The 22,207-nt window shown below is 43.2% G+C and overlaps 1 protein-coding gene across 1 annotated transcript in view; it reads left to right on the top strand.

Annotated features, from left to right (window-relative positions):
• CACNA1B (calcium voltage-gated channel subunit alpha1 B) overlaps nucleotides 1–22,207 on the top strand; it is a 260,232-nt gene that overhangs the window by 197,438 nt on the left and 40,587 nt on the right. The window contains exons 25-34 of the mRNA XM_090121688.1: nucleotides 1,937–2,066; nucleotides 3,046–3,105; nucleotides 4,070–4,176; nucleotides 13,000–13,096; nucleotides 14,969–15,129; nucleotides 16,398–16,535; nucleotides 17,384–17,585; nucleotides 19,088–19,252; nucleotides 19,626–19,736; nucleotides 19,891–19,974. Coding sequence (XP_089977814.1) covers nucleotides 1,937–2,066; nucleotides 3,046–3,105; nucleotides 4,070–4,176; nucleotides 13,000–13,096; nucleotides 14,969–15,129; nucleotides 16,398–16,535; nucleotides 17,384–17,585; nucleotides 19,088–19,252; nucleotides 19,626–19,736; nucleotides 19,891–19,974 — 1,255 coding nt within the window. The remainder of the gene's footprint in view (nucleotides 1–1,936; nucleotides 2,067–3,045; nucleotides 3,106–4,069; nucleotides 4,177–12,999; nucleotides 13,097–14,968; nucleotides 15,130–16,397; nucleotides 16,536–17,383; nucleotides 17,586–19,087; nucleotides 19,253–19,625; nucleotides 19,737–19,890; nucleotides 19,975–22,207) is intronic.

Here is a 22,207-nt window from a genome sequence, read left to right on the forward strand (position 1 = left end):
GAGACAGACTTGAATTATGGAAATTGGACCCTGTCTGGTTGGGTAAGGAAACAGTATTTCCCTGTTATTTTGGGAACTCAGGTCTTTTTTGTTGTGACATGACCACCAAAAACAGGTGTTAGCTACAAAAGTGTTGCTAAAGATAGCAACCTCCACCTCCTGAGAGCAGGAGGTGGGCATCCCCAGGTCAAGAAGGGTCTGAGCTGAGCAGCAGACCGTGCTGACAAAAAAAAAAAGCAGGAAAATTTTGTCATTTGCTGCATATAATTGTCTTCTCTCACCTCGTCCTGAGCCTGGTGTTCCAGGGTTTGGCGGTGGTTGAGTTTTCCTGTTTATATCTCTTGCTCTCCACAGCAGAAGTTCTACAAAAAGACCATTAAAAAAAAAAAAAAAAAAAAAGTTGCCTGGAAGAGAGGTATTATAACTTGGGACCCAAAATAAATAGCAAGATGAAGTCCCAGCTCTAAGAATGCCAGCAATTTGTTTCCCTTTTTCTGGGCAAGATGCAAACCCAACTGGATGCCCCTAAATGTGGCGGCTGTTGATTAGTTCTCTAGAGAGGTTTCTCTGCTTTCTGGCTTGGGAAGATTTTCACCCCATCTATTTCTAACTAGCTCCCTTCCAAACCCCATGGGGGATACATGTCCTGCCAGAAGGCAAAAGACATTTGGGAAACATTAATGAGATGTATCACTTTCCAAGTGCCACCCACCCTTTTAAAACACACATGCATTATGGTGGTTTCTCCAGCACCACTGATGGTTTACTCATACTTCTGCTTTCTCACCGCTTGTTGTGAATGATGAAGATCTAAAAATAAAGATGTTATTTCTGTGATGAATTGAATTTGATGCGTGAATTACAATTACAAACGTTGAAAATGTTGGTTTTCGTTTGTATTGATTCATAGAAAACATAGATGATAACCCTCTACTGTCAAGGAATAGAGTAAGGAGTTCAGGAAACCACAGCGTTTTCCTTTGTGTTGCTTCATATCAAATCTGTACCCTTGATATTTATAATTCTTTTTCATTCTGCAACCATTAGTAATCCAGAGAAAAGGAAGATGTAGGTCAAGGTGAAAAGTAAGATCTGACTCTTCAGACGTTTGGTTAGAGAAAATGCAATACAGTAACTGAATTACATTCTCCCGTAACAAGGTTGTTGGTTAGCTGCACATGTAATTTGGTTCTTGACAGAACTGAAGACCTGTGTTCGATGGGCATATGCAGAGTTCTCTGCATCTGTTGTGAAGTGTTTGTAAATCAGCTGAAATACGTGAATAGTTTTGCTTTGCTTAGAAAATGAAGCATTTGTTACTTTTCTCAGACAACATTCATGAACCAGAAGATTGAACTCATCAAATATATTATGTTAAAGTATTTGTCCAACGTATAAGGAATGGCTTGGAATAAAGTGCAGGCAGAGGTGCTGTGCAAAAGAGAGCCTATGAGAACTGACAGTCACAGTTACAGTGCCAGATTCAGCTGAGGTTCTCAAAGTACATAAAACATATCAATTTCAAAGGGATTATTCGATATTAGAAGGATTTCGAAACTAGTTTTGAACTCACAGGACTTCTTTCTGTGAGTTCAAAGTGAATAGGTTTGAAGGGCGTATAATTTGTCTTTCGGGCGTTCAGACTTGATTCTTTCCTTCTGATAGTGCTCTTGTGATAGATGCACATCATTGCTTTGCAGAAGGAGCAGTACGGAGATGTTAAATGCTTTATCATAAATCTCACCGCAGAACTGTTGCAAACTTGAGATTAAAGCTGTTAATCCTGGTTTACATTCTCTTATCGTTACTGTGATAAGAATCCTAGAGATGTTCCTCTTCTTGAACACTGTCCTTCTGCCACCGTGCTGTACTTAGTGCTGGGGGACACTGCTTCCAGCACCTGCAGCACTCCTCCATCTGCTTCTGTCGTTCGCAGGATCCGGCGTCTGTTCCACTACATCGTCAACCTGCGCTACTTCGAGATGGTCATCCTCATCGTCATTGCTCTCAGCAGCATTGCCCTGGCAGCAGAAGACCCCGTCCAAGCAGAATCACCCAGGAACGATGTGAGTACCAGAATAAAGTTGTGCTTCTTCTCCCAGCAGTTATGCATGTGCAACTTCCATTCCCACCTCCAAAGGAGCAGGATCTGAGGAAGCAAGAAGTGGTATGAAAGCGGCTTGTTGCCTTGGCATAATGAGTAAAATCAGCAGAAAATCTATTTATGCGTGGGTATGAAGCCAAACTCAGAAGGTTCGTGTTCTGAGAAGTGGGAGTGTGACCCCAACCAGTGCAGCATTGGTCACTGCAGCAGGGAGCAGGGCGTTCCCAAGCACACCTACAGCAGAACAAGGGCACAGAGGTGGTCGCAGCCTGCTACGTGGGCACCAGTGAGCATGCAGAGCTGGGGGTTAAGTTCACAAATTGCAAGATGCAGTTGCCTGATTTTAGAACTTCCGACGTAGTTATCTGTGCCATGCAGCTGGCCTCCTGCCTTTGAGTCTTGTCAGTATCATCTTTTTCCAACGAGGATCAAGGAATCTCTATAGAGGTAATGAGCTGAAGTATCTACAAGCGATCTTTTTTCCACATCCTTAATAACTGTGCAATGAGCTTTAACAAAAGGGTTTTATCACTCTCTTACGCTCCCAATGTCTTTAATAATCTTATCATCAGTTACAGCAGAAAAACCCAGACCGCTACACAGATGCTGGCAAACAAGCTTTTTAGGAAAGGATGTTCAAATATTTCGATTTGTAATACCTATTTTGTCTTATTAAACGTGCTGTGTATGCAGGTGCACTGAAGCAACCCATGGGCACGCGCTCTGTGGTCTGGCAAGGACAGGGAAAAAATGCTAAGGGTTAAAACAGGATGATTTAAGTCTATGCTCAAAGTGTCCAACAGCCCCCATGAAGAGGGTATTTATCCATCAGCACTGTGTCTAGTAGACCATGGCTAAAAGAGACCTTTTACACTTTGCTCACATGCAGATCATTTCGGTGTGCAGGCTCCCCCTAACACTTATTTCTCTTTCCAATTTAGGCTCTGAAGTACTTGGATTATATATTTACGGGTGTCTTTACCTTCGAGATGGTGATCAAGGTAAGAGCCTTTCCACACAAATGTTCACCTCGCCTATCAGATTCACACTCATCTATTTCTGGGAACCTGCAAAAAGAAGGTGGAGTGCAGCAGAGCTTGCTGGGGGTGTTGGTGATGAAAAGCTTTAAATCAGGAACAGCATTCAGAAGTAGCCAATACGTAACAGATGCTTCTCTATAGCCGCCTTCCTAATTCTTTTCAGTCTCACATTTCACAGAGGAAAATAAAGATATCTTTAGTAGCTGTGGTTGTGTAAGAGGCTGAGAAAGGTGGGTGCACGATGCAGAAATGTCTGTGCGTGGCTCAGGACTCAGCAGCTGATGAACCTCACTGAGACACGTCTGCTCCTTCCATTTTCTTTTGATGCTGATCAGGAATATCTGTAGCAGCTGATGCTTGGTTTATCGAGTTTCACGTTGAACATTTAAATTAGAAGATCCTTAGCAGCATTTAAGGAAGAATCAGGCTCACGCAGAAGCAAGGAAGGCTGCACAGTGAGCAGCATCCTTTAGCAAGTGATCCAGAGTGGGAGTTTTCTTTGCTGCATTTGGCTGTGGGTTTTCTCATCCCCTCTTTGTGTTTCATTATAACATCCTATTCCCAGCATTAATTCCTCCTAAGCTGGTAGGACTGAGGTAGTATAAAATTAAACTATTATCACACACAGATGTCCGTTCATATAAATTAACGTGCGTCTGTGAAAAGAATTTATACAAGAGTTAGTGTGGTTTTCTGGCATGCATTTGGTTATAGTTTATTGGCTTCAGATTTGGCTGTGATGGAGCTCTTTGTGTCCTTATGGAGATACACAGCTTGACTCAGTATCTCCACATTGCCCAGCTGGTGTCAAACCTAGAAGGGTTTGTGAAGGGTCGTTGGTTGAGGATGTTCCTCTGTGCCTCGTTAACTTTAATTTGATACTTGTTTTGCTAGAACTTATTCTTTGGATGTGTTTTTTCCTAAGATGATTGACCTGGGGCTGTTACTCCACCCTGGCTCCTATTTCCGTGACCTGTGGAACATCTTGGACTTCATTGTGGTCAGTGGGGCCTTGGTGGCATTTGCATTCTCGTAAGTACATTTTTCTTACCATCCAGGTTTCTAAGGGAATAAACTGCAGAGGAGGCAGCAGCATGGTGCAGGGGTAGCTCAGGTGCAGTGTTTGTGAATCAGTTCCTCAGAAAAATATCCGGTTTTTGCTCTTTAGCATCTTACAGCTAGGTGGGAAAAGATCTAAATTTGATCTCTTGAAAATTCTCCCAGCTTTGGAGTGAGTTTATTCACTGTTCATTCAAAGGTTGAGCCAAGATGTTGGAGACCTTCTGGCCACCTTTTCAAGGAAGCATCACAACGCTTTGTGGCAGTCTTCTCTCTTCAGGCAGTCGTTTTAAAAATTGTCATTGCAATGAAAAAATAGTTGATAAACGGAGCTGAGAGCTCAGTGAACTTCTTACAGAACATTATTCCTAGAGTTATGGATACTTATGATTCACATTTATGATTCATATACCTTGGCATTTCCGCCCTCCTCTCTCGTTCAGCGTATTTGTATTTCCAGAGAGTTTCCCTTTAATGCTAATTGCTCCCTCTATTTATGACATTAAATAAGGTTCCATGTGCTTCTTTGGTGTCAAAAGGGTTTTATGCAACAAACACAGATAATTTGTTTTTATAAAATGAAGATTAGCTCTTAGTTGGAACATTTTTGTTCTCAGAACAGACCATAGGAAGAGCTGTGCAGGTTCCTCAGAATCTGGGGAGCTCAGAGGTGGATGGCAGAAACAAATTTACCCCCTGTAAATTTCTGGGACACAGAGTCACTGTGGTGCAAAAATTTTTCCGAGAAGTTCTGTGCTTGACCAGGAAGTGGGCTTTGAGAATTGGCCGGTTTAATTTTCTGCTAAATTAGACTTGAATAATTACAGTGAACGATTAGCAGCCCATGCCCAAAATCCACTCACCTGTTTGTTGACACGATGATTAGTGAAGATGAAGAAATTAGCAGTGTTTTACTTGCTAATGAGAAAACCCATTCACCTTTGTCAGGGAACTGTGGAAGCGTGTCTTGCTTCCTTCAGGCTGATGGTAATTTTTGGGCAGATGGCCATATCTGCTGCTCTTCTGACATGCTTATGTGTTGCTGCCAGCATAAAGGATACTGGGATCTTTCTGGTAATATTGGTCTGGAATATTTCTCAGGAGGTTTTCATTTTCTGAGGTGTCAAGATCCCCTTCACATGAGAGCATTTGTATTTTAGATCTGTTGTTCTTCATAGCAAATGCTGGATAAAAAAAGTGTCTACAGTGATTGGACTCATGCAGGCAGTAGATGAACAGGACATGGAATTTCTGGAGAACCAGTTGAGGAACAGCACTTCTCCTTTACCAAGTAGAATGTATTAAAGACAGAACAGAAAAAGCAGACCTAAAGTCATATGCACAAATTCTTCAATCCTAAGCTTGTATTTGAGAGCAATATTTTGAATAGAGATACTGGGCTTTGGGCTTTCTGTGCCCAATCCTATGCTACATAATTATTTTGATCTGGGAAAAAGTTTTGCCCAATACAAGTATGTTGAAAGGGGGCTGCCATCTCATCCCTTGTTACAGACTTTGCCACTATTGATTATCACTCATCTCCTCTGGAAAAAAATGATTTCTCTGTTTTAAGGTAGGCAGTTTGGAGATAGAAAGGCTGAAGAGAAAAAGAAATGTTAAGTATTATTAGTCACAGGTACGTAGGTTGCTCTGAAAGTAATGCCTCCTATCTATTCTTATGGAAACTACAACACGTACAAAGAGCACGATAACACTGTTTGACATAACAAATTCTCAGCTATGAAACTCTGTTTTTCAACATATTCACCACCATTACCTATGCATTTACACTAGCAATGAACGATGTCATGCTTGTAAAAATCTGCACCAGCAGAGGTGACTCCCTGTTTCACAATTGCTATGATGGAATCATTCCAAGGAAAATGTTGCCCATGTGGTCCATCTTTCATCAGCCCGAACAGATGGAAGGCAGAAGGCACCAAATCAGTGGACGTGGTGGGACAGTCCTACAAAGATTGGCAACGTGCTCCACGGTCTTCAAACTGGTGTGGGACCTGGTGTCATCTTGTTGCAAGAGGAAAGCTGTCTTCTTTGACCTGACCCTAGAAGTTTGAGCCTTCAGCTTAGTCAGCATTGCAATGTAATGGTCAGAGTTAATGGTTTGTCTGGGTCCCAGAAAATCCTGAAGAATCACACCCTACCTATCCCAAAAGACAGCGCACATCACTTCACCCTCTGAGGGTTGTGTCTTGAACTTTTCCTTCAATGGAGAGCTCATGTTGCAGCTCCATGATTGCTGTTTTGCCTGTAGTAGTGATGACATCATGTGTTGTCACTGGTAATGATGTGATCCAGGAAACAGTCACTTTCAATCTTATATCAGCTCAATAGGACCTGACAAACTTGCATAAGGTGTTATTTCTGTTCCTTCGTGAGCATTTGTGGGACCCGTCTGGCACAAACTTTGTAACATTCTGACATCGTCACCACCGTTTCCAATGCATTGAAGCTGATATTCAGCTCCTTACACATTTACCTGCTGATTCAATCTGCTGAGTTGCATAGATGAGCTCATCAAAGTGTTCTCCATTTTGCGGAGCGAGGGCTGTGCATGTCTATCTGGAATGTGGCTCATCACCACTGCTGGAACACACCACCCACCTCTCACTGTGCTGACATCTGCAGTTTGGTCTCTGTAAATATTCTGCAAGTTTTGAGGAATGTCAACTGGTGTCATTTTTTTCTGCATGGAGGAATTCAGTTCCCCCTCCCACTTTGCTTCATGCACACTTCCATGTCAGACACTGTTCTGTCAGGCTGCCCCTCTGCTGCCATCAGTTGCACAGCAACAAAACGTAATGGAATATTGGTGAGAACTTTCAACCTCTACTGCTGTACCACTAACATCTGCCTATGCCGTCGTGGGACAGTGTAATAAGATAGGAGGCATTACTTTTGGAGCAGCCCTCATATTGGCACGCATTGCAGTATTACCCAGTTCTATGTTTCATCGAGGTTTTCCCTTTTGCCATTAGGAATTCAAACATTATAGACAGACTGGGGAAAGGATAGTGGGTAAATTCTTCTGAGCCATAAGAGCAAACATCAGGGTTTGCTTCTAAAATGTTTTCTCTTCAAAAAGATTTTATTTTGGACAAGTTATCCATTAGAATGAATAATTTTTAATCCTTCTGAGTCTTTTTGTGCTCAGGTTTCCCATTGCTCACGTTGGACCATGAATATCTAACAACCCCTCATCGGCTTTTAAATAAATTACTTGTACATCCCCTGACTGTGCTTCATAATAGTGTGCCCCAAGCTGTTTCTATTTTACATGCTCTTTGAGCAATTATTGAACAGGGATTTACACAAGTGAATGCATAAAACCTGTCTGCCTATTTACTATCTTCCAGATTAAAGTGAGTCAAACCTATTTCTGAGGCTTGGAAAAATTTGAATTTCTTCTGTGATTTTTATTATGACTGTAACTGCTGCTACGTGCCCATATTTCAGCTGGCAGGGAGAGTGCTGACATAGAACTGAGAGAACCCTTCTGCTATCTCTGCTCTAATCTGAAAGCAGGAAATCCAGTCATTCATGGGGAGATGGCTGGCTCTCTGTTCCTGCTGTCCAGTTATGAATACTAACAAGTATCAGGCTGTTCAGATGAAATCTGGATGGATAGCAAGCTCCTTAGCTCAACTGTGCTGTTTGGTTAAGCCAAACAGATGCACTGACCCTGCTGAATTTTGATAATCCTGACAATGAGCTTCTGAGGAATGAACTGGGTAATTTTCATTGTTTTGTGAGTGGGTTTTTGCAAATACCAGAGTCCTGTCACCCATCACTGATGTCACTGTAAAAATGTACTTAATGTAGCTGTTAGTAGTTTCTGTTTGCAGGAGTATGTGATCGCCATTCAGATGGTGTGAGTTAATTTGTTCTTGACCTGGTGGGTGTCCAGTCAAGGTGATGTGATGTGTCCCTGAAAACCTAGGAAAAACAGACATACCTCTATCTGGAACATTGCAACAGACTGTTTATTTAGCCATATGAGATGGCATCAGTCACTGCTGCAAGGTACACGGTGTTCAACTCAGTCTTTCAAACCAGCCTTTCTGCCTGCAGCTTTTGAAGATACTCTGTGCTTTGCTGTAGTTTAAACATTTTTGAAAGCAAGATCCCCAGTGAGATGCTGGAAAGACTAATAATACTGATGATAAAAAAACATAATAATAATGTCCTCCGTTTAGCAATGCATTTCAAAGGGAAATACTTTTCTTTTTCTGGAGATAAATTTGCCACAAACACACAGACATGTTTTAGTCTTTAGGGAAACAGAAGCAGCGGAGCTTAAAGCAAGCTAGTAAATATGTCATCCAAATTTACCAGCCCTAGGTGTAAAGCCCACTTGTTCCACAGAAATAGCTGATGAACAGGAGCAGAGAGATTGCATTTTTCCATTTTTGGCACTGGAAGGGTGGCTGAGATACAGAGAGTTTCACGCTACTCCCTGAGAAATCAGATGACGTTTGCCAAACAACCAAAGATATAACCTCCCAAAGTGTCAGAAGGATGAAGGTCTATTTGCCCTGCCTACTTATAGAATCACAGAATCATTAAGGTTGGAAAAGGCTTCTAGGATCATCTAGTCCACCTGCCTACCTGTCACCAATACTGCCCGTTAAGCCCTGTCTCTACGTACCACGTCTAGAAGGGCTGAAGCTCTGGGGGGATGTGTGGGTATGGCTGCACAGCCATTCTGTTGCTTTCTTGTGTGGTTATTTTTACGAGAGTGACTCGAGGGGAGTGGGATGGGATGGGCTTCTCTGCCAACACGTGTCTGCAGTTGCATGGGGTGCACTGTATAGCCTTATGTTTGTCATTGACTCTGCTCTTTCTTTGTCTTCTTCTTGCTGGAATCTCTCTCTAGGAGTTTCATGGGGTAATATGTTATTCCTGTATCTTGCTGCACTGTTATGCCTGTCAAATGTGTGTACACACACTTACCACTGTGGAAATGGTCCATGTTACACCCATCGCATCGACCCCTCTGTCACATGATTCAGTGAAAAGTTATCTTAACATTGTCTAACCCTTAACAGCTCTCATTCATTCCAGTTTCCTTTAACCACAGGATAAAAGCAGACTAGAAAGCCAGGTGACAGGTGCTGCCTTTGACCGGAATGTCAGCAACTACAATAGATCAGCATCAGAAATACTTGAGGGCACCATTTAGTGGCTGCATTGCTGATGTGTGAGTTCAGAAAGATCATTAATACCTAATTGTAAAGGAGTGGCTTTGCTCTTGGCAAGTAAGCACTGGATCTAAAGCAGCTTTAGGTCTGCTGACACAGCCTGGCCCTGCTGACCTGAAAAGAGTGGGAGAGATTCTGAGAGGTCGGGAGGTGCAATTTCCAAAGGAGGAAGTATGAAAAGTGACATTTAGGCATCTGTGGTGGCTGTTTGGTTGGTGGCATGGAGCAGCTTTCCCTTGGGGATGGCAGGGGACACGGCGGGGCCTGCAGTCACAGCACAGCCCTGGGCCAGCAGTGGGGTGCGCAGCCAGGAGAGCTCTCTGAGGCCCCAAATTCGGCTGCTCATTTCTTCCTTCTTCTCCCTGAGACACAGCAGAAGGCAGCTCTGAGCTCAGGCAGGGCAGGGTGACCTCCTTTCCTCCTCACTGGGGCATCCATGCTGCCTTGGAGACCTCAGGTAGCTGCTCCAGGAAAACTGGCCTAATGCAACCAGAGCTGACATAAGTTTGGGGTTTGTTTTTGTTTTTGTTTTTCCTTTTCTTCCTTTCTGTCTCCCTCCCTCTGCAGGTCACTGGGTCTGTTTGCTGTCTGTCTTTCTCCTTTTTGTTCTTCCGTAGTTCTTACAAATCTGGTAGCTTTTACAGATCTTTTCCTTCCGTACCCATTTAGTTTTGTGGTGACAAATGTGTAGCTGTGACTCTGGTCAAATGTGTGCTTGCATACCCCTTTTGACAGAATTTTAGTTCCATCTAGACCTTTTCTTTTGGGATTTGTGGCTTTTGTACTAGCATAGTGAAAAAAAAACATTACAGTCCAGGTAACTCTTAAACACAGCAAAACCATTTCTTCAGGTTCTACTTGGCTGGAATAGTTGCAAATTACATTTAATGAAAATGCAGTTTGCGATGCTTTGATTTTGAGCACCAGTCCTTCAGAAAAGCTTTCTCTTATGCTAAAGCTCTTAGTGACAAGAAGTAAGAAAGATTCTTCGGGATCCTCTGTGTGACTTAGATCATAAATCCCATTAACATTTAATCAGCTCATGCTCTTAATTTGCTTGGGTGTCTGAAAGAAAGAAAAAGAAAAATCAACCCTTCTTAGTGTCCTTCGTTCAGGCAGAAGGAATTTCTTCAGACTGGAGCTGTCTCCCTTCACTCCCCAGCTCTCAGGGCAGTCTGCACACACTTCCTCGGGTGAGGAAAAAGCCACTTAATCCATCATGCAGCAAAGAGGAAGGATTTGCTGTCGCCAGAAGGTTGGGTTAACCATCCCCCAGCATTAAATCCACAGAGGTTATTGCTCCGTGCCTGGGGCCAGCCCTTTAATACCTGAGATGGCTCCTCCAGAGCCAAGAATTATCTCTGTTCCCATCTCAGGCTTCACTTTCTGGAGGCCTTACTGCTGCAATTGTTTTTTGACACAAATAAACAGCAGCACAGCAAATAGGATTTCAGATCTCCTGGATCAGGAATAGTGGGAAGATACAGGATGGAAATTTTCTGTGGTTCAGCCTTGAACCAGTTGAGGACTGTCCAGGTTCAGTTGCTACCTGTGAGAGGCATTGCTGCTAAGCTGGGCTGTTGTATCTACAACACAGAAATGTGGCTACAAACAATCAAAGATTCAATATATTTCTGGACCAAGGTGTCCCTTCCTCTTCCTATGTGCTTTTTCTTTTCTCCTGCTGCCCCTCAACCCTCTCTCCTTTGCTTTTCTCTCACTCCTGCATCCCCCAGCTCCTACTTCTTCACTCCCTTCTGCTCTGCTTCTTGCTCAATAGTAGTTGGTGACTTGAAAGCAAGTATGCAAAGCTGAACATGGAGTAAATCTTCATTATCTTCAAACTTAAAGAGAAAACAAGCTTAACGATGCTGTCTGTCTGCTTCATGCAGACCAGATTAAAGGGTCTCTGATACAAATTGAAAAGATATTCCTTTTAAATATGTAATGGCTCTTTTGCAGTATGAAATCGGTCCTATAACTCCATGAGCATTAGCACAACCACATGGACACAAGCCCTGCGAGCAGGCAGCTTCCATCTGCTGCTGCTGCTAAAATGGCCCTAAAACAGCCCTGAGAGACTGGGAGGGAGAGAGAGTGGGTAAATCTCATTCCTTTCTTCCTCTTCTCCATTCCTACTAAATCACATGCTGAGGCAGGTTATATTCTGTGTATACATCATTAGGACAAAACCTATAGCCCTCCAAAAATTACTTATGTCTCACTTCTAATTGTATTTCAGGACAGCAACAGTTACAAATAATTGTGAAAAGAAGTCTGGATGTGACACAGGAATGTGCGTTTCAATGCTGCAGATTCTGGCCCAGTATTTGGACTGAGTAACACAGTCTTAGTGTTGAATTTCTGGTCTGTTAGAAGTGACCAGATTGCAAAAAGCCGCTCTGCAGAGCTCAGAAATGTCGGTTTCCCACAAAAGGAGGTCATTTCTTCCCAATCTCCATACTTCTCTAGCACAGTGCAGAGGGCTGGCTGCTAGCAGGCTGTGGGTTGGCTTTGCAGCTCACTCCCTGTCCATACAGCAAGGGTCTCTGGTGTTGTTTGTGTTTGTATTGCTTTCCTGTTAGACAAACTTTGTTAGCAAGCTGAAGACTAGCGTAGGTATATCAGCATCTGCTCAACATGTTGTTCATTCCCACCTGTGTTACCCCAGTTCAGCCTCAGACCCAAACCTCCAGTCATGAATTAAACTCTGTTAAAGATTTCCATCCCATTTTCACTTCATACTAAATGAAGGAGAATGCCTTTTTTTTTTTTTTTTTTTTTTTTTTGCTGTTGGATTGGAAGAATATGTAACCATGTGGGGTTCCATTTATTTTGGAAGTGCACGAGAAAAGTAGCTCCTTTCTCCCCCTAGTTCCTCTTTATGGTGACAAGAGTAATGGTCTCATGTCATGCACACACAAAAACTAAAAAAAAATAGTGTGACTTACAGTGCCTGCATGCATAAGTGGAGAGTTGCTCTGGTGCTGTTCCAGGCATGTAATATGCCATCATATTACATGGTCCAGCATGGGTTTGGTAGCATGTCTTCCAAAAGAGACCTGAGGACAAGAGTATGGGCACACAGAACAGCTCTGGTCCTGAGCACAGCACTGCCTCTCCCACAAAGTCTCTACTGATCACTGCCTGCTGGTCCCAACACAACTCCCCTGCTAGAGAGGTACCAGAAGCACACAGAAATGTCCTCTTGTCTTCCCAAGCTGCCTGAGGCAGGGTGAGCACCCAGTGTGACCTTCTCACTTTTGAAGTGAGCCTCCCGGTGGCATCAGCCCATATGTGCTGCCCAGCTGTGAGTGATGCCAGACGAGAGCTGGGCTAGGAAGGCCACTGGCTCCTTGGGGACGCTTAGAAATGAGGTGGGAAGTACTGGAGAGCACGAGGGGCTGAGTCTGGCAGTGTCCATGTGCTGCCCCAGCTTCCCAGCCCTCTGCATCCAAGGGGAGGATGGCACCCAGCACAAAAACATGACACCCCCTGGGTAGCACTGGGTGGTTTTCTGGTGTCCCGAGGACCAAACTATTCCCTCTGTTGTTCTTGTGCCTTTCATACCTTGCAGAGGAACCAAAGGCAAGGACATCAACACGATCAAGTCGCTGCGGGTTCTGCGGGTCCTCCGACCACTGAAGACCATAAAACGGCTGCCAAAACTAAAGGTTAGAGAACAACCCCCAAAGCTTTCTTTCTCTGGAGGTCTGCGGCAGATCTGAGTGGAAGCGGATGGAATTAACTTCATCCAAGCTAATTCTGTTTCTTTTATTTTGTTGCAATACGTCTCCTTGCCAGATTTATAAAAATAGCCGTGCAGATGTTTGGCAAATGTCAAACACTTGTTGATTTTGCAAACGTTGTACGCAGTTTATGAATTGTTGTGAATCCACATAAAAATCAAAGTTCTAAAAAAAGAAAGGAAAAGAAGTTGCACGTAAATTAAATTACTGTTTGTACATGTGATGCTCCTAGAAATGATACACCAGAAAATAGGTTTTCCACAGCCTGTCTGAAGAGAAATGTCATTGCTGTAGGAGGAGTTCTAATCTGTTCATCTCTTCTGTTAAAGAATAGATGGTGTGGGGTTTTATAGCAGTACCCTTTCATCTCCAGAATACTAAGCTGCAAAGGGAAATAAATGTAATGTCTTGTGGTTACTTATTCAGCACCATCTCAAGGATGCTTTGAGATAGAGCCAGCCCTGCGAGGAGAGTGGAAGATGTTACAAAATTTAATCATTTCTGCATTTTGGAATTCTGGAGTATCTATTATAGAATGTCTTCATGTCTCATTAGTGCTTTCAGGCTGTTTTCTGTGAGGGATGGGGGAGAAAGGAAGGGTGCTTTTGGAGTGCTGAAACAATGTCTGACAATTCCTGTTTTCACATAGTGCTACATAAAAATTAGAGTTACTTATTATACAGATTTGCCTTTGTCCTTACCCACAATTCATGCCTAAATAATTTTCATTTCATGCATTTTTATGTGTACTAAATTTACCTCACAAGATAAGGAAGGGTAGTGGTGAACAATGTAGAAAATGGTCTTTGTTTGTTTGGAAGTCTGAACTGCACGATGCTTGGGTCGTGCAACAGTCAAGAGCAGCTCTGTCTTACTGCAGAGTGCAAAGCGTTTGCTTTTTGTTGAATGACTTCCTTACTTTCAAGTCATTTTACAGCGTAATTTTACCATTTCTAAAGAAGTATTCAGAAATCTTTGTGAAGCAGAAGTCAGATTCACATGGCTTGTCTTCAGAATTCTTTTCCTTTTTTTTTTTTTTTTTCCTGGATGAGATCCTGTACACAACAATCAGCAAGATTAATAGAGTGATTAGAGATACTTCCAGTGTTTTAATTTTGGGTTTCTGTGTTGCATTAGGAGCATAATTCTGGGAATTATTCACTTCCATTCAGAGAAACAGAAACAGCATTGTACCAGCCCTGTGCTCAGGCAGCAATGCAGCTTCATTTCTATTATTATGACAAACTCCTCAGACTAAAATTAAGCTGCAAATTACTTGTAACAATGAATCGGTGACTAATAACCAAATAATAAATGTATGAGAAGTTATTCACGGAGAGTTCAGAAGTGACATATGCTCACTAGATTATTCATACTTAATTTTGATAGACACTTCATTACTGTTCAAAGTATTTGGTTGTTTTGCATCTGGTATGTTTTTCCTTATTATTCAAACAGTTCAAATAACAGCCAATGATTGGCAGATTTCATGAGGTTTTTCCCAATCCATTGTGAATAAATTAAACACAAGGAGGTTTTTCATTTCGTAATTTGCCATGGGAATATTTGCTTAGGGCTGATATTTCTCTGGCTTCGTTGATTTTGTGGGCAAAAAAAACCAACAACTCACGCCAAACTCATCAAGCAAGCAAGAGTTGTAGGAAGCCAATGTTTTCTCCTACCAAACACTTGGTGTGCAAGCCAATGAAAGCACACACGGGTTAGGTGTTGAGCAGCTGCTCTCATTTTCTTCTCCTTTCTTCTGACCCCTTAACCTTGTTGTCTTGTTGTCCCCAGGCTGTCTTTGACTGCGTGGTGAATTCCCTGAAGAACGTCCTCAACATCCTCATTGTTTATATGCTCTTCATGTTCATCTTTGCTGTCATTGCTGTGCAGCTCTTCAAAGGGAGATTCTTCTATTGCACTGACGAGTCGAAAGAGCTGGAGAAGGATTGCAGGTATGGCAGGAGCAGGGGCTGTGGAGGGACCCCATGGTTCCCATGGCTGTCCAGGAGCTGCATCACTTGGGTGTCTGCTGGGCTTGGTGAGGGCTCCCGTAAGTAAGAGCAGTGCTTCAGTACGATTACCTTGGAGGTGAATTTTCCCTTTTGCCTTTTTTTATGGCTTCTCCATTCCTACTCTTAGCTAGCAAATGATTACTCAAGTGGTTAACGGTTTAGGGGAACAGGTTCTTTCTTCCATTTAGGACTGGGTATGAATTCAAGATAAAGCACAGAAGTGTTTTGGAAGGGGTGGCATGATTACTCTTTCTACCTGCTGCCTTTATCCTCAGAGCTTGCACAAATTAAGAAAACAGACTGAATAAATGATCAAAAGAGAATCAGTAGAGAGTTAAAGATCTCCAATTAGCTAGGAAAAGGGACTGCATTTGAATCATAGAATCATAGAATCACCAGGTTAGAAAAGACCTAAAAGACCATCCAGTCCAACCATTCACCTATTACCAATAGCTCCCACTAAACCATGTCCCTCAACACTACATCCAGTTTGACTGTTATAAAAGCCCTATCATACTTTATCCTTTGCAGCAGACTGCAATAGGAGGTGCCTGCTCCCCCTATGGATGTTTTCCATGGCCTCCAAGCCAAGCACTGTCTCTTTCTGCTCACCTGCATCACTCTCTGCTGCCACCCATGTACCATAGGGCTCTCCATGCAGCTCTGCAGCAGAGCAGATGCATTGCAGAAAAGTGCAGAATTGTAGAAGAATTTAGGGTGGAGGAGAACTCTCCAGATGTTGGGTCTGAGCCTCTGATACTCAAATCAGGACCAGAAGTTAGATACAGCTTTCAAGTAGGAATCAAAGACTGCTCCCCATCAACCAGCACGGTCTTCTGTGGGGTCAGACAATTTGGGGTCACCATGCTGTTAGCTGCCAGCTTTGCCCAATGTACTGTAGACGTTTATTTCGTTCTGAAAGCTCAGGCCCAGTCCTAAGGCTCCTCTAGCCTTTACTTATATTACCTTTGTTTTAACAACTTGACCTAGTGGGAGGTGTCTCTTTTCATGGCAGAGGTTGGAACTGGAAGGGCTTTAAGGTCCCTTCCAACCCAAACCATTCTGTGATTCTACAAACCTTGGGGCTGTTTCTTGGCTCTGTATGGCTGGAGTCTGTTACTAGGGCTTTCCAATGCTCTCACTGAGTTATAGCACATGACTGATTTGGTTTAACTCTCCCATTTGATCTGAATCTCTGTTGTTCCTAGGGGTCAGTACCTTGACTATGAAAAAAACGAGGTGGAGGCGCAGCCCAGGGAGTGGAAAAAATACGAGTTCCATTACGACAACGTGCTGTGGGCTCTGCTGACACTTTTCACTGTCTCCACAGGAGAAGGGTGGCCAACGTGAGTACGTGGGGCTGGCAGGGACCACCAGCTTTTGGTCAGAGGTAGCAGCAGCTTTCCGTGGCTCAGGGACATGTACAGAACAGGTGACATGGGGAAGAAGAATAGTCAGCCAAGATTTAACTTTCCCTTGCATGAATATAGAATGAGTCAGTGAACCCTATGAACTTGTACTCTGATGCTTAGGTATTTTTCTCTTGGATGTGCACACCTTGCTTAGGTGCACAATTTATCATGGGGGTGTAAGAAAAGGAGGGGGAAAAGCATTGCGCTCAAGCTGAACGTGTACTGGATGTTTGAGCCCCCAGACTGTATGTATTGTTCAACATATGACTTTATTTTGGCAGACATTTCTGCTGGGACACACAGATGGCAGTTCGTGACTAGGGATCTCCATGTGGCCGGACTTTGCTGTCCTCCACATTCAGCTGTTCAGTAAAATAAAGATTAAACCAGCATCAGTCTCCACTCTTCAAACCCATACCTTCCCCTGGGTACTCAAAGACCATCAGTACCTTTCTTTCCACTCTTACTTCATTCATATTGACCGGAGCAGAAGAGAAGCCAGATCTATCTATATCCTCTCCCCTCACTTGTTCAGGGTGGATATGTGGATCTGTACGTAGTAAATCACCACCATTCATCAGAATGTTGGAAACAGAGAGGGTTTCCCTAAAAATATCCTCAAGGAAAACTTCTTCCTAATCACAGAGATGGGAACAGGTTTGACCTGAGCATATGTGGAAAATCCTCCATCCAAGTGAAGGCCGGTGAATGACTATCACAGTATCATTGGTGCTTCACAGTGATTTCATTGACTTTTCTTCTCTCTTTGCGCTTGCTTGCAGTGTGCTGAAGCACTCAGTGGATGCTACCTACGAGGAACAGGGTCCCAGCCCTGGCTACCGAATGGAAATGTCTATCTTTTACGTGGTGTATTTTGTTGTCTTCCCTTTTTTCTTTGTGAACATCTTTGTGGCGTTAATCATAATCACCTTCCAAGAGCAAGGAGATAAAGTGATGTCAGAATGCAGCCTAGAGAAAAATGAGGTACCCATATCTTATGGATTGAGCAGCTGTGGGAGGTGGCATCTTGGGGATTCAGAGCACTTTGATGCTGAGGGGACAATCTCTTCATCCCTGCTGCACAAGGAGGGGCTTTAGAACATGTGGTGCCATGTGCTGAATGCAAGACTTAGAGACTACAGACATCAGTCCCCTTACAGACTTTCACTTACAGGCTTTTGCATAAAAACAAAACCAGGGACAGTCCCTGAATGCTGCACTTTAGCTAAGCAGTGTCCTGTATCCCTGTGGATCACACCTCTGCTGCAAAGTGGAGATCGTGCTGATTGTTAGCTCAAGCGTGTATGTGCAAAAGGAGACAGAAGTGTTTGGCATCTCAGTGGCTGCTCATCAGAAATCAAAGTGAAAGTTGCTGCTGCTCCCCAGTGGAAAGTTGCCCTTACCAGCCTGTTTTTGCTTGGCTGAGACATTGTTCCCCTGCAGCAGCCAAAAGATGCCTTAGGAAGAGTGTGAGAATAGTGCAAGCACGTGCAATGCTTTCCTTCTGCACTCTAGCAAACAGCACTGCTTCCAACTCAGGAACCTTGTTAGATGTGGTCTGGCTGTAGTTAGCAGCAGCTCTGTATTGTTCTCCCACAAATGTATCCAGTTTCTTCATGAACCCAGGTAGAATTTTAGTATTTGTAAAATCCTTTGTCTGGTCTGCCTGCGGTTCCAAAAAAAACCAACCCTCTTTTCCTTCAAAAACTGTGAAACTGGAACCTGATTTTTGATTAAAAGAGATTGCTTTTAATCAATTCTGCAGTGTTTCAACTGTATGTCTGTTTGAACAAAAAGTCCAAAATAAAGTGGAATATTTAGACATGATTTACTCACTTTTTTTTTCCAGCTGTATCCCTGAGATTTTCAGTGTGACAAACTTGGAGGTTTTGAATTTTTATCTCAATCGTGCATGAGAAATTGTTTCAGAATTGACACCATTTTAATGCACTTTTCTTCTTGTAGAAATTTCCAACTGGAAATATCTTTGAGGGTTCACCCATTAATATTTGTTGGATAATTTGCTGGTTGAGTTTGGTTCACTTTTCAAAGAAGTTATTACCTGCTTGTGTGCTAGAACAGAACTGAGCTTCATAGTACTTTTTAAAAACACAAATAGCATCTTCATTAACCCTCAGTTTTCTGGATTTCTTTGTCAGGAGGAATTAGCCAATTGTTTTCTGAAGTGAGCCCATGAATTTAAAACTCTTTTCTTTAAGCAGTAAGGGACTGGGACCTGCTAAGTGATGCAAGGCCATCTCCTAGGTTGTGGGGGGCTATAGTTCAGTGGGGGTTTAGTAGATCCATCAGGATTGAGAATGACCACAATTTGGAGATGATGTGCTCCATTTCACAGTAGTAATCAGTAGTTGCATCATGTGTAAGAAATGCTTAAAGGTACCATCCTCCAGTAAATGCTCTACTCCCAGCAATATTGAACTGCCAGCCCTTTTTTGTGTTCTTTTCATCCTGTTTTTGTTTTGTAGAGGGCCTGCATTGACTTCGCCATAAGTGCCAAGCCACTGACCCGCTACATGCCTCAGAACAAGCAGTCATTTCAGTACAAGATGTGGAAATTTGTGGTGTCCCCTCCCTTTGAGTATTTTATCATGGTCATGATTGCACTCAATACTATTGTTCTCATGATGAAGGTTAGTGAGCTGTTACTGAATCTTTGCAATTATGGGCTAGAAAACGTGGTGTTTGCTGTAGGGGTTTTGTGCTCTCAACATGAGAGCTGAGTGGTTTGGCAGGATCAACTGTCACTTCTTCCTCATCTTCCTCATATGATTTTTAGAGGCCATGTGGGATTCCATCCCCAGAGGGAGGTGGTTTGGTTGTGATGAGGCATTGTGAATGGGAACTAGGCTCTGGAGTTCTGCAGCTCCTGGTCCAGCCTGCGCAAAGTTGGTTCACTCCTTGGGGATGCTCGAACTCCTTGCAGTCAGTTGAGTCAGCTGGGAAGGTTTTACTCTGCCATCAGAAATGATTTCCAGTAACAGCCTTCCTTCCATCCTCATTTAGTTCTATGATGCTCCAGAAGCATATGAAGAAATGTTGAAATGCCTGAATATTGTCTTTACATCCATGTTTTCAATGGAGTGTGTGCTGAAGATCATTGCCTTTGGTGTGCTGGTATGTGCCTTCCTCATTTGCTTTCAACTGTTCCCTCTCCACTTAAAATGCTTGTATTTCATGATTTAAAAGCAAGCAAACAACCAAAGAAATTGTCTTGCAGAGAGATAATAACCCCTGTATCTCCCTGTCCCCCTGTGTTCTCATTTGACAGAATTATTTCCGAGATGCCTGGAATGTCTTTGATTTTGTAACAGTGTTGGGAAGTATTACTGATATTTTAGTAACAGAGATTGCGGTAAGTACAGTTTGCTCAATATTCTTCATTTACCCATAAAGCTGTACCCTGTCAGGACACTGCACCTTCTCCCTACCAGCCCTAGAGTAGCTGAAGTCCTTGGGTGACCTGGCAGCCTGCTTCCATCAGCTCTGCTCTTTGCACAGAGATGCTGTCTGGCCCAAAGACTTTCATGCCAAAAGCTCTGATGAGATTGATGGTGCTGATGACTGTCAGGAAGCAGGCTCTCCTTCTCATTCAGCAAAAGGCTCTAACCCCGAGCTGTTCTTGCCCATTAATGGAAAAATCCTGTTGAATTTAATAGAGGGACAATGTCAAAAGGAGTCTAATGAAAGCTGCTGGCTTGTAGAGTGAGGTGCCTCGCAGGGCATTCCCCAATATCATGTCTGTTTTATGGGGATCCCAGCCCATACTGAGCAGGGAGAAGGAGATAAGAAGAGAGAGCACAGGAACATAAACCCAGCCAGAAGCTCATCAGCCTGCGCAGCCTGCCCTGGGGGAACTTTGGATTCTGTTCCTCACACAAAAGTTCTGCAGGGCAATTACTGATAAAAAAATAAAAATAAGATGTAACTGTACCATAGTACCATAGTATTCGTTGGCCACCCATCCCATGTCCTCAGTCTCCCTGCTCATGAGTCCTGGAGATTACATTAAATGCACAAACTTGCCATTAAATTCTACAGGATTTTTCCATGAGGGCAGCAAATAACTGACAGAAGCTTTGGCAATCTGATGTTATCCAATTTAAAAACGTGCTCCTTTTCACTCCCAATGCATGTTTTAGCTGATGATGCTATATCTGTATGTAATGGATTTGAATTTTACCATACTTTTTTCTTCTTAGTTCCTGAGATTTGCTTATAGACCTGTTTTGTGTGTGCTAAGTACTATGGTCCCCAGGCTTCTTTACAGGACATTCAGCTGGTGCTGAAGACCAGATTACTGTTTCTGACAAAATATATTATTATCTAACAACACTGGTACAGAGAACACAGGAAAAATAAAGCCTTTTGCTCCCTTTACAAATGGCATTCGTTTAACAGTTGACAAATATCATAAACTTTTGTATTACCTTTTGTTCTTAGTATACAGGGTAGAATCATTTAGATCAAGCCACTTCTGAGAGCTTGGAGGATTTGCAGTGCTGTGGGCAGGCATTGAATGCTTGCCTTCATTCTCTCTGCTGCTGGAACATGCTGTGGTGGCCTCCTGATGGGACCCAAACCTTTGTTTGGTTTGAAAATCTTGCACATCAGCTACACAGACTGACATTTCCTTTCAAACTATCTTTTGGCTGATGTTACCAGGAGGGAAGAGCAGCACAATGAACTTCAGCCTATGGTCTCAGAATTTGGTAAATGCTCCTTTGGGAAGAGAAGGAATAAGAATTAGTGCATAGAAGTTCCCTATCTTCTCCTGGTCTTCAGGCTGGAGGGTAAATGTGCTCCCAAATCCCTGTGTGGGGGTCACTGATGCAGTAGTCTCGGTGGTGCTGGAGCAGCTGCATCACCTTCTGCTCTGCACTGGTTTCTCTGGTTTCCAGCATCAAGGATTGCAGTGAATCAGGAATGCCTCTGAAGAGGAGTAGGAATTATTTCTACAACAGCAAAATCCAATAGAGTTAGGCTCGCCAGCATCTATACACTTCTCTCTTATCCTCCCACATGATAATTGAGAGTCTTGGTTTGAGTCATTATGTCCACCAAGCCAGCCTTGGGGAGGACTACGTGATGGAGTTCACCAGAGCATCCAATATGAAGCTGTTCACAAACATCTTTCATATAAACCCTTCTGCCTTTCCAGCCCCTTACCTCTCAGTGCTGCCTCTCAGTCCACAGACTAATTAGAGCTCTGCTCTCTCTATATCTTCCCTTTCTTCAAATCTCCTGCCCACATGCTTCCCCCTGCAGAGTACCTGGAGGTCCCCCTGCCTTCTTGCTAGACCTGTTTCTCAAAACTTCCTTCATACGGTGCTTCTCTGATCTCTCTCCAGCCCATGCCTGTCTGCAGCAGGCACACCCACCTGCACTGAATAGCTGTTGTAGCCACCAGTGTGCTATTTTTTAAGCTGTGTGCATCCATCTCTGAGCCTCAGCCAGAGCAATGGGCTGGCAGTTCAAATGCATCGTGAGCAGCGTACCGAAGAGGTATGAGGAAGGAACTTATTTAGCTTAAAGGTGACATTGAAGCATTGAATTGCTGCTGAACTGTTCAAGTGAGAACTCGCAAC

Source organism: Phasianus colchicus, chromosome 19 (genome assembly GCF_987193195.1).
Source record: "Phasianus colchicus chromosome 19, bPhaCol1.hap1.1, whole genome shotgun sequence".
Lineage (NCBI taxonomy): Eukaryota > Metazoa > Chordata > Aves > Galliformes > Phasianidae > Phasianus > Phasianus colchicus.